Genomic DNA, 12,791 nt, shown 5'->3' with positions numbered 1-12,791 from the left:
AATGAAAGGATTTCACTCTTTTTTATGACTGAATAATATTCTACTGGGTATATATGCCACATTTTATTTATTTATCCCTTGATGGACAATTAGGTTGATTTCATACTTTGGCTATTGTGAATAGTGCTTCATTAAACAAGGGAGTACAGATATCTTTTTGATATATTTTATTTCTTTCTTTTGGATGATCTGGCCATTACTGAGAGTGGGGTGTTGAAGTTCTCTACTATTACTGTGTTGCCATCTATCTCTCCTTTTAGATATGTTAATGTTTCCTTTATATACTTGGATGTTTCAATATTGGGTGCATACATATTTATAATTGTTATAAATCTTCTTGCCAAATTGACCCCTTTCTCATTATGTAGTGATCTTTGTCCTTTTTATAGTCTTTAGCTTGTAGTCTCTTTTATCTGATATAAGTATAGTTTTTCCTGCTCTTTTTGGTTTCCAGTTGCATAGAATATCTTTTTGCATCCCTTTACATTCAGTTCATGTGTGTCTTTGTAGGTGAAGTAGGTTTCTTGCAGGCAGTGTATAGTTGAGTCTTGTTTCTTGATCCATTCAGCTACTCTGTGTCTTTTATTATAATTGTGCAATTGAATCCATTTACATTCACTTATTACTAATAAGAACTCACTACTGCCATTTTGTTGTTTGTTTCTGGTTGTTTTGTAATTCCTCTCTTCCTTTTTCCCTTTCTTACTGTGTTTTGTTAGTGCTTAAGTAATTTTTGTCTGATAGTATGTTTTAATTTGTTGCTTTTTATTTTTAGTAAATGTTTTAGAGATTTTTGAATCATTGTTATGAGGCTTACAAAAAACATAAGTTGTTTTGTTTTATTTTATTTTATTTTATTTTATTACTTTTTCGCTTGAAGTCTTGCTCTGTAGCCCAGGCTGGAGTGCAGTGGTGCGATGTCAGCTCACCGCAACCTCCACCTCCCAGGTTCAAGCGATTTTCCTACCTCCTCCTCCTGAGTAGCTGAGATTACAGGTGCACACCACTGCACCTGGCTATTTTTTGTATTTTTAGTAGAGACAGGGTTTCACCATGTTGGCCAGGCTGGTCTTGAACATAAGTTATTTTAAAGAGATGACAACTTAGATGACAAAAGATACAAAGAAAGAAAAAACTTTAAAAACTTTACATTTTAACTCCATTCTCCTATATTCTGACTTTTTGTTTGCTCAATTTACTTTTTTTACTGAGAAACACCTGTGAATCAGTTTACATATTTTTGTGTTGCCTATAAATATAAAACATGTCAATCTTTAAATATCAATATATCTAGCAGATTGCTATAGCTATTATTGTTTTTCATAGATGTGTCATGCTAGAGTTATGAGTGGATCACACAGCACAGTTACAGTATTAGAGTATTCTGGTTTTGTTTGCGTACTTAATTTTACTGATGGGTTTTATACCTTCAGATGTTTTTTGTTTATTTGCATATTACTGTTTTTTTTTTCTTTCAGAATTTTAAGAACTCCATTTAGTATCTCTTGTAAGACAGGTCTGATGGTGGTGAATCCTTTCAACTTCTGTCTTCTTCCTTTTTGAAGCATAGCTTTGTTGGATACAGTATTTTGGATAGCATTTTTTTTTTTTTTTTACTTTGAAAATGTTATCCCACTCTGTCCTGGCCTGTGTGGTTACCATTGAGAAGTCTGTTGCCAGACCAATTGTAGTGCTCCTTTATATAGTATTAGTTTCTTTTGCTGCTTTTAGGATCTTCTCTTTGTCCTTGGCCTTTGAGATTTTAATTATTATATGCCTTGGGGTAGTTTTATTTGATTCTAATCTGTTTGATTTTTTTCAACCTTCCTGTAACTGGATATTCATAGCTTTCTCAAATTTTGGAAGTCTTTTTTATAATCTTCAAGCTTGGAATACTTCTGTAAGATCAACTTCTTTAGCTTCGGCTTATGAGTGGAAACATGCAGCATTTATCTTTCTGTTCCTGGCTTATCTTACTTAACATAATGTCCTCCACCCTCATTCATGTTCCCTTGAATGACAGGATTTCGTTCTTTTTATGGCTGAATAGTATTCTATAGTGTGGATTTACCACATTTTCTTAATCCATTTCTCTGTAGATACTTAGGTTGATTCCATATCTTGACTAGTGCTGCAGTAAACATGAAAATGAAGATACCTCTTTGACATACTGATTTCCTTTCCTTTGGATATATACCTAGTACTGAGATTGCAGGAATTTTCAAAATACTAGTAAACCGTGCATTCTTAAGTGGGGGCAATATTGACCCCAAGAGAGAGAAAATAGTTCTCATTTTTCTTTCTTAGTTTCTCTTATTAGGGAGAAACTAAACCTTATTAATCAAATCTAATTATAGTATATAATTATATATTAAATATAAGCAAAATATATGTACTATATTATATAGGTATAAGTATAGTTAATTGTTTAATTTTTATTTTTGGAGAGTGATAGTAAAAAAAAAAAAGATTGAGACACACTGCAGTAAACTATATGAAAGGGGTTTTAAACCCTTTAACACCATTATTTAACAGTGATCTCTAGGTAAGAGTATGAGATTAGGCATTAGGCATTTGAGTTTAAGAGGAACTTTTACTTTTTACTCTATGTATGTTAGTACTGAAATTTTTACATCCAGAATTTACTGTTCTAGTTAGCATTAACATTTATATTATCTCTATTGCTCCTCCAAAAAATTTAAAAGAATAATGGAAGCATCATGTTTAATCCTTTCATCCAGAGACAACACCTGTTATTATTTTGTAAAAAGTCTTTGTGTTTATCTGTATATATTTTAATAAATGCTATCTGTTCTACCTTCAAAATGTATTTGAAATCTGACTACTTTTCACTATCTTTGACTGCCTCATTAATCTAAGCTCTTATTTTATAAAACAAAAAGTTGATTGCATTATAAATATTTTTTCTCTCTGAACAATATACATGTAAAAGCTAATATTTTGATTTTAATGGAAATTCTTTGGGTTTCTTATTTTGCTCTGTAGTGTGTGTATAGGGTTGTACATGTATAGGGTTTCTTACTTTGCTCTGTGGTGTTCATCTTGAAGTTCCTATTTAATTTCCATAGCTTTCTTCTCTGTAATGAGACAGCAAAATGTTTCTCCCGAAGGCTATTTTTCAACAAAGAAATTTTTCTTTGCCTTATTTTATTTGCTTTGCCAGGGTCCCTCTGCTTTGAATCCAGAAAATGATTAAGAACTAATTTAAAATTAATACATACTTGGTTTCTTTGATCAGCAGGCTTCCTTATTCACAACATGATTTATCCACAGAGATCTCTGGCACAGACCTTTTGCTAAGTCTTTCACACTCTCCTTCCTTTGATCTTAATTTAGCTCCCTCTGCTTCTCTCTGACCTCCTCTCAGTAAGCACACTGACTTAGAAAAAATTTATCAAGGACCAAAAAAAATTGTATTGCTTATCTTCACCTCCCCGTTCTGCCTCAAAGATATCTACTTCTTTTTCAGGCTTAGTTTTCAACTTTTGTTTTTTGATTCCACATCATCCCATCTTGGTTTTCTCCAGTATCAACTTCTTTCCTCCTTCCTTCTTTTCAATGTTTTACCATCTAAATATTTTTTTAAAACAACAAAAACCTTTATTTTCTTTATTTTCTTCTAAACACTTTTTTCCTTCACACTTGGGTTTCAGTAAGCTACCTGGTATGTCTACTTCCCTGCTTCTCTTTTGCGCCACACCCTTGATGTCAAGGTTTTACTCTACTGAAACCTTGTTGGTCTGTGCACCTTGGTGACCCACCTCCCAAATCCTTCTGCCCACTTCTCAGACCATGTTTACTTCACTCATCTGAGGTGATTGACCACTTCTTCTTAAATCTCTCCTCCCTCAGGTATTCTCACTCTTCAGAATTCCTTTATTGATTCCTCCTCCTCTTCATCCCCTTCCTTTTAAAATATTTGTAAAATTTCAAACATATACCAAACTATAGAACCCAAGTATAGGACAGTGAATCCCTATGTACCTGCCATCCAGTTTCAGTGATTATTAACTTATGCTCAATATTTATTTTATAATCATCTCCACTCACTCTTCTCTCTCCACTCTGAATCATTTCTTCCACCAACTTTTAATTGATTTATTCCCTGTGGCCCACCCTCAACATTATTTTCTTCCCATGCCACATGCAATATATGGAAAAGCTCGCACAGGCTAATAGTTTCTACCACCTCTAAATGCTGATAACACTTAAATCTATTTTTTTAGCATAGATCTTGCTGAAAAGCAGTCAGTGACCAAGCGTGGTGGCTCATGCCTGTAATCCTAGCACTTTCAGAGGCCAAGGCGGGCAGATCACGTGAGGTCAGGAGTTCGAGACCATCCTGGCCAACATGGTGAAACCCCATCTCTACTAAAAATACAAAAATTATCTGGGTGTGGTAGCAGGCGCCTGTAATCCCAGCTACTCAGGAGGCTGAGGCACGGGAATCATTTATCATTTGAACCCTGGAGGCGGAGGCTGCAGTGAGCCGAGATCGTGCCACTGTACTCCAGCCTGGGTAACAGAGTGGGACTCCATCTCAAAAAAAAAAAACAGAAAAAAAAATGAGGCAAGCAGGGTCATCTCCACTTGGATGCCCCACAGGTTCCAGAAGCATAAGTCTAAAAGAGCACATCTCTCTTTGCCCACCTGCTGCTCCTTCTTAAATTCTATTTTGGTTGCATAATCTTCATCCTCCTAGTTCTTCATAAATATATTTAGTCCTAGTTATTAATAAATACATCTTCTGGCCCATCAAGTTGTATCAGTTTTCCTGCTGCCCACTCTTACTCTACTACTATGGCCATAGAAAGGTCCCTTTTGCCTAGATTTTTTCCGTAAATTTGTAACTGATCTTTTTGCCTGCAGACTTGATACCACCGCACACACTATTCATCTTCCACATAATTATCAGAGTGATTTTCTTTTTTTTTTTTTTTTGTGAGATGGAGTCTTGCTCTGTTGTCCAGTCTGGAGTGCAGTGGCGTGATCTTGGCTCACTGCAAGCTCCGCCTCCCGGGTTCACACCATTCTCCTGCCTCAGCCTCCCGAGTAGCTGGGACTATAGGCACCCGCCACCACGCCTGGCTAATTTTTTTGTATTTTTAGTAGAGACTGTTTCATAGTGGTAGCCAGGATGGTCCCAATCTCCTGACCTCGTGATCTCAGCCTCCCAAAGTGCTGGGATTACAGACGTGAGCCACCGTGCCAAGCCCAGAATGATTTTCTTATAGCACAGCTTGATCATGGTATTATCTTACTAAAACTCTCAAGCAGTTCACTATTATATCTATGATGAATGTAGACATACCTTGATCTGATCGTTGTCTTACTTTCCATTCTTATGTCCTCTCTCTTTCCTGAATGCTCACTTTTTATTCAGAGGATAGAAAACACTTTTTCACATCTCTGTGTACTGTTAGCTGGGTGCGGTGGCACACACCTGTAGTCCCAACTACTCGGGAGGCCTAGACAGGAGAATCGCTTGAACCCAGAAGGCAGAGGTTGCAGTGAGCCGAGATCGCACTACTGCACTCCAGCCTGGGCAACAGGGTGAGAGTCCATCTCAAAAAAAAAAAAAAAGATCTAGCTCAAGAGATCCTGATTCTTCATAACAAAATAAATCCCATGAAAATATTATTCCTACTATTTACATGAGGAAATCAAAAGCTCAGAAAGATGAAGTCACCTTTCCAAAGTCATAGCACAAGTGGTAGACCTTGAATTTGAGTCAAGGTTGTTTGACTTCAAAGCCCATACTCTTTTCACTGTAGCCAGCACAATAACAATAAGGTTAGCATGAACGTTTGGACCTTGTTCTATGTGCAGCAAGAAGCTGTCAAATATATTTGAGCCAGGAAATCCATGGTCAATTTGGTGTTATAAAGAGAAAAACTAAAGAATATATGCTTTGAAAGCTGTTTTGTTTAAGTATTAATTATTCTAAGTTTCTCTGTATACATTTAATTATGTTGAAATCAGTGACTAAAGCAAAGACCAAGCCATAATTCTAAATAATAGATTTATCTTTAAAAAGCTCTGACATTTTTGTGTATTTTACTTTTGTTCTGTTTATGTGTAATAATATGTGTCTGTTTGGTTTTATTATCAGCTTACCTTGGTCTCAGCCAAAAGTCCAAATTTCATTGTTTCTTAAAGTTAGAATTACACTGTTTGTATTTATAACCAAGAAACAAGGCCAAAAAGATATTTTAAATTACAAATGTTTCCCTGAATTGATCTGATAACATGATTCCATTTAACTTAATGTAAGACATACTGGGAGTCAGTTATAAATGGATCATTGTCAAATATCCTTCCAGTTCAAATCTACTTGAATTATTCAAAATGTAGTTCAATTAATTTTGTTTCAAAATGTTTAGAAGCAGATATGCAACAGGCTGACTTGACTTGAAACAAGCACAATGATTTTTATATAGCTTCATATTTTCTTTATGCAGGAAATTATATTTATGTGATGTAGTTTTGACAATAAAATTTTGTTTTTGTTTTCTTAAAGAAAGGGTCTTATTCTGTCATCCAGGCTGGAGTGCAGTAGTGCGATCCTGGCTCACTGCAGCCTTGAACTCCTGAGCTAAAGCAGTCTCCTGCCTCAGCCTCCCAAGTAGCTGAGACCACAGGCACATGCTCCCACACTCAGCGAATTTTTAAAATTTTTGTGTAGAAATGGGGGTCTCGCTGTTGCCCAGGCTGGTCTTGAACTCCTGGCCTCAAGCGATCTTCCTGCCTTGGCCTCCCAGAGTGTTGGAATTACAGGTATGAGCCACTGCACATGGCAATAACATTTCTGACTATCCTTTGATAATTAAAGTTAACATTCTATTTTTTTATATTTTGGTAGGAGATATACTATTATATCGTATAGTATATGTACATATACTATTATATATGTGTATATATAGGGATACATCATACATACACAGCATATACATATCTGTATAAATAGATGGGTATACAGATATAGAAAATCATTGCTTTAACATACTATCTTACCCCGAAATCCACTTTTTTATTATTATCTTCCATACTTTCCCATTCCCTCTGACTCTACTTTATCTCTCTATCTCTCCCAAGGACTTTTCACATCCTTTCTTGTTCCAACAGCTATATGTCCTTCTTAGTACATCTCTTTAGTAGCTGCCTCTAGCTCTTAATTTAGACAAGTCCTTGGGATTGACTGACTGACTTATTCAACAATTGTATTAGGGTATCAGGGTTCTTCAGAGAAACAAAAGCAACAGGAAATGTTATATATTTGTATATAGAAAATAAGGAATTGGCCAATGGGATTATGGAGACAAGTCTGTAGATCTGTAGATCTGTAGTTGTCAAGCTGGAAAGCCAATGATGTAGTCGCAGTCCAAAGGCCTGCAGGCTCAGACCTAGAAAAAGCTGGCGTTTCAGTGGTGGCATATGCCTGTAGTCCCACATACTCAGGAGGCTGAGGCAGGAGAATCACTTGAGCCAGGGAAGCGGAGGTTGCAATGAGCCAAGATCACACCACTGCACTCCAGCCTGGGCGACAGAGCGAGATTCCGTCTTAAAAAAATAATAATAAAAACATAATAGTAAAAATAAAATACATTGTTTTCTGTTTCCAAAAAGTTTCCTTAAAAATATTTTTACTATTGTTTTAACTAGTGAAATTTCTTAAGAGCTTTATGGGGGAAAGAATCTCAGGCTATGATAATTGTACTAAAATATGTATTAGAATAACTTTTTTAAATAAGGGAAGTAACTAATTCATTTTCCCTTTCCCCCATCTCTTGACAATTACCATTATTCTTTCTGCTTCTAAGAGTTTTGACTATTTTAGCTACTTCATATAAGTAGAATCTTGCAGCATTTATCTTTTTGTGACTGGCTTGTTTCACTTACTGTAACATTTTCAAGGTTCATTCATGTTGTAGCATATGATAGGATTTCTTTCTTTTTTAAGACTGAATATTGTTCTATTGTAAGTACAGTCATGCACCACATAATGACATTTCAGTCAATGACAGGCTGCACATACAACTGTGGCCTCATAAGACTGTAGTACTGTATATTTGCTGTGTCTTTTTTAAGGTTGGATACACAAATGTACTATTGTGTTACAATTACCTATGGTATTCATTACAATAATATGTACAAGTTTGTAGCCCAGGAGTGATAGGCTATCACATAAAACCTATTTGTGTAGTAGGCTATCCCATCTAGGTTTGTGTTAAGTACATTCTGTGATTTTTGCACAATGACAGAATTGCCTAATGAGGCATTTCTCAGGCACATTCCTATCATTCAGAAATGCATGACTGAATATACTGCATTTTCTTTATCCATTAATTCTTTGATAGACATTTGGGTTGTTACCATCTCTTGGCTCTTATGAATAGTGCTGCAGTGAACATGAGTATTCAAATAAATCTTCAAGATCCTGCTTTCAGCTCTTTTACTTATATACCCAGAAATGTAATTGCTGGATCATATGGTAATTTTGAGCAACCTCCCTAATGTTTTCCATAGTGGCTACACTATTTTACATTTCTACCAACAGTGCACAAAGTTTCCAGTTTCTCCACATCCTCGCCGACACTTGTTATTTACCGGTTTTTTATAGTAGCCATCCTAATGGATGTGAGATGACATCTCAGTATGGTTTTGATTTGCATTTCCATGATGATTAGTGATATTGAGCATCTTTTCATGTGCTTGTTGACCAGCCATTTATTTATTTGCTTTGGAGAAGTGTCTACTCAAGTCCTTTGCCTGTTTTTTAATCCTGGTATTTGTTTTTTTAATTGTTGAATTGTCAGAGCCATTTATATATTCTGAATATTAACTTCTTATTAGATACATGGTTAGCAAATGTTTTCCCCCATTCTGTAGGTTGCCTTTTTACTCTATTGTTTCCTTTGCTGCACAGAAAATTTCAAGTTAGTTATAGTCCAGTTTGTCTATTTCTCCTTTTGTTGCCTGTGTTCATGGTATCCTATACAAGAATTATTGCCAAATCCAGTGTCATACAGCTTTTCTCCTGTGTTTTTTTTCTAGGAGTTATAATTTCAGGTCTTAGGTTTAGGTCCTTAATCTATTTTGAGTTAGTTTTTATATTTGGTATGAGGTAAAGGTTCAACTTTATTCTTTTGCATGCATATATCCAGTTTTCCCAGCAGCATTTATTGAAGAGACTATCCTTTTCCTATTGTGTAGCCTTGGCACCCTTGTTCAAGATTGTATGACTGTATACTTGATCTTTTTTTTTTTTTGTCTCTCTACTCCATTGGTCCATATGTCTGTCTTTATGCTGGTACCATACTGTTTTGATTACCAAAGCTTGGTAATATGTTTTTTTCCATTTGGATCGGTTTTATTTTGGTTTTTAGAGATAGGATCTCCCTTTGTTGCCCAGGCTGACTGCAAACACCTAGGCTCAAGCAGTTCTCCCACCTCATCCTCCGAGTAGCTGAGACTACAGGTGTGTTCCAGTGCACCTGGCTCTGTAATATGTCTTGAAGTCAGGAAGTCTGAAGCCTCTAGCTTTGTTTGTTTGTTTTTTCCCTCAAGAAAGATATTTGGGATCCCTGGAGATTCTATATAAATTTTAGTATTTTTTTATTTCTGCAAAAATGCCGTTGAGATTTTGAGAATCTGCAGATCATTTGGGGAGTATGGACATTTTAACAATATTACGTCTTCCAATCCATAACACAGGATGCTTTCCATTTACTTGTGTCTTCTTTAATTTCTTTCAACCATATTGTGTAGTTTTCAGTATACAAGTTTTTTACCTTCTTGAATAAGTTTATTCTTAAGTATTCTTTTGGATACTGTTATAAAAATAGGGTAGTTTTCTTCATTTTTTTCTGGATACTTCATTGTTAGTTTGTAAAAACACAGTAATTTTTATGTGTTGATTTTGTAGGCTACAGCTTGGCTGAATTCAGTTATTATTTTAACAGGCGTTTTTGAGGAGTCTAGGATTATCTACATACAAGATCATATCATCTAGAAACAGATATAATTTTACTTCTTCCATTCCAATTTGGATGCTTTTTATTTCTTTTTCTTGCTTGGTCCTTCTGGCAGTACTCCTAGTACTATATTGTATAGAAGTGGTAAGAGTGGGCATCCTGGCCTTGTTCCTGATCTTAGAGGGAAAGCTTTCTGTTTTGCACCATGGAGTAGGATGTTAGCTGCAGATTTTTCTTATGGGCCTTTATTATGTTGATATAATTTCCTTCCAGTCCTAGTTTGTTGAGTGTTTTTATCATCAGATGGTGTTAAATTTTGTTGAATGCTTTTTCTGCATTAATTGAGACGACCATGTGGTTTTAGTCCTTCATTCTGTTAATGTGGTATATTATACTTCCTTAACATGATAAAAAGCATCTACTTTAAACTAAGATACACAAGACATAATACATAAAATCTTAGGAATCTGAATGTATTTTCTGATCGTTGCGTAAGAAATCAACAATGATTTGATTTGCCTTGTTTATGATAAACAGTTCTTGAGTAAATTTACAACCATAAGACTTATTTTAAAAAGGAACAATTAATAATGAAAATGAAAGTGTACACAGGTGTAAAAGTTACAAGTCAGTATTTTTCATTGGTCATTTTGTTCACTTGTCCAAAATTATAATTTAATTTTTGGGACTGTAGCAATATTTTAACATTAGAGATATTTTATTTTATTTTTACTCTTACTTTGTTTTTCTGTTTGTTTGTTTGTTTGTTTCTTGAGACCAAGTTTTGGTCTGTTGCCCAGGCTGAAATGCAGTGGCGCAATCTTGGCTCACTGCAACCTCAGCCTCCTGGGTTTAAGTGATTCTCCTGCCGCAGTCTCCCAAGTAGCTGGGATTACAGGCGTGTGCCACCACACCCGGCTAATTTTTGTATTTTTAGTAGAGACGGGGTTTCACCATGTTGGCAAGGCTGGTCTCAAACTCCTGACCTCAGGTGATCCACCCGCCTTGGCCTCCCAAAGTACTGGGATTACAGTTGTGAGCCACTGTGCCCAGTCTTAAAATATTACTTTGAACCATATGAAGTTGGCATTTCTGGCTGCAAAAATAGTAGAATATTGGCAGTGTTATATTGTATACCACACATGTTGGATGTATCTTAAAGTATTTGGCAAAATTTCTAAGAGTGTGATTCTATTTTAACAGTGTTAAAGTTCCTTGTCTTTCTTTAACAAATGATACTTTAATTAATATTTGTCTTTTCTTTATAGTGCTTACTTTTTAAAACATATATTCAAAGTTGAAAGTATCGTGCTAAACTGAGTAGTAGTAATTCCTGTGAGTTTTTTTAAAACTATATCTATGTTTCAGCCATTCCCTTTTGTAATAGTGAATTATTTCTTGTTAGTTATCCTTAATGTAAGCATGCTTTTGTCTATCATTTTGTTATAGTCACACAAATTGCCCTCTGTATTTAAAAAAATGATGATGACAGTAATAATTGTAATAATAATAGCTAACATTCATTGAGAGTTTATTGTATTTCAGACATTGTCCCAAGACTTTTATTAATTTGTTTAATCCTCATAATTATCTTGCAATGTTATCACCATTTTTCATATGAAGAACAAAGGCCCTGAATGGCTAAGCAACATGCCCAAGATTACACTAGCTATTACATGGCAGAGAAGAATAATGACTGACTACTTAAACATGAGACATAATTTGAATCATCTTTATATTTCCATTTAATTAATAATTCTATTGTTTGATGGTTAGATGTCTAAAATTTTTATTTAAATTTTAAATAAATTTTCAAGGTTACATGTTACCCATTATGATTTCTTAAAATAAATGTATTTTTTTTATTTTTTTTTTAATTTTTGTTTGTTGTTCACAGGATGGACAACCTGAAATTTTCTACACATTTTGGAATTCAGTTACTCAGGCACTTTCTTCTCAATTTCATATGGCAACAAACTGTAAGTTTACTACTTATTTTGAAAATTAATTTCAAAGTTTTAAGTTATTTTATCATTTGATGTCAAGAAGCTTTGCTGTATTGGTTTACAAAACATTTTTATTGCTATTTTAAAATTCCTGGCTAATTGTCATTTTGTCTAGATGTTTAATCTGGAATCTCTTAGACATATATTCAGTAAACAAAATTTTTACACATTTTTGTAATTAATATTTAGAATAAAAGTCTCCAGAAAAATAAATCAATATCTTATTATTCAGACATCAGAAGAACTCTGAATTTTTCCTACATAGAGTGTGTAAAGCAGTTAATGTTGAAAAATTTAGTTCATGCTTTTAGAATTAGTTTATAACTAGGCTGGGCGCGGTGGCTCACGCCTGTAATCCCAGCACTTTGGGAGGCCGAGGTGGGCGGATCACGAGGTCACGAGATCGAGACCATCCTGGCTGACACGGTGAAACCCCATCTCTACTAAAAATACAAAAAAAAAATTAGCCGGGCGAGGTGGCGGGCGCCTATAGTCCCAGCTATGCGGGAAGCTGAGGCAGGAGAATGGCGTGAACCCTGGGGGACGGAGCTTGCAGTGAGCCGAGATCGCGCCACTGCATTCCAGCCTGGGTGACAGCGAGACTCCGTTTCAAAAAAAAAAAAAAAGAATTAGTTTATAACTAAAAGATATAAAAATACAGAGACTTTGCAAATTGTTTATTGTTAAAAATGAAGATTTAATGAATAAACAGATGAAATATCTACATCATGAATTAAAAGTTGATCATTCAAATATGTTCCACAAAACTTTTTCTTAATTTCTTGATATC

At 35.0% G+C, this 12,791-nt stretch overlaps 1 protein-coding gene across 1 annotated transcript in view; it reads left to right on the top strand.

Moving 5' to 3' along the window:
• Positions 1-12,791, top strand: part of COG5 (component of oligomeric golgi complex 5) — a 379,224-nt gene that overhangs the window by 232,489 nt on the left and 133,944 nt on the right. The window contains exon 11 of the mRNA XM_032761356.2: positions 11,893-11,974. Within this exon, the coding sequence (XP_032617247.1) occupies positions 11,893-11,974 (82 nt within the window). The remainder of the gene's footprint in view (positions 1-11,892; positions 11,975-12,791) is intronic.

This window comes from Hylobates moloch, unplaced genomic scaffold (genome assembly GCF_009828535.3).
Source record: "Hylobates moloch isolate HMO894 unplaced genomic scaffold, HMol_V3 SCAFFOLD_1, whole genome shotgun sequence".
NCBI lineage: Eukaryota > Metazoa > Chordata > Mammalia > Primates > Hylobatidae > Hylobates > Hylobates moloch.
This window is presented reverse-complemented; position numbering and strand designations above follow the sequence as displayed.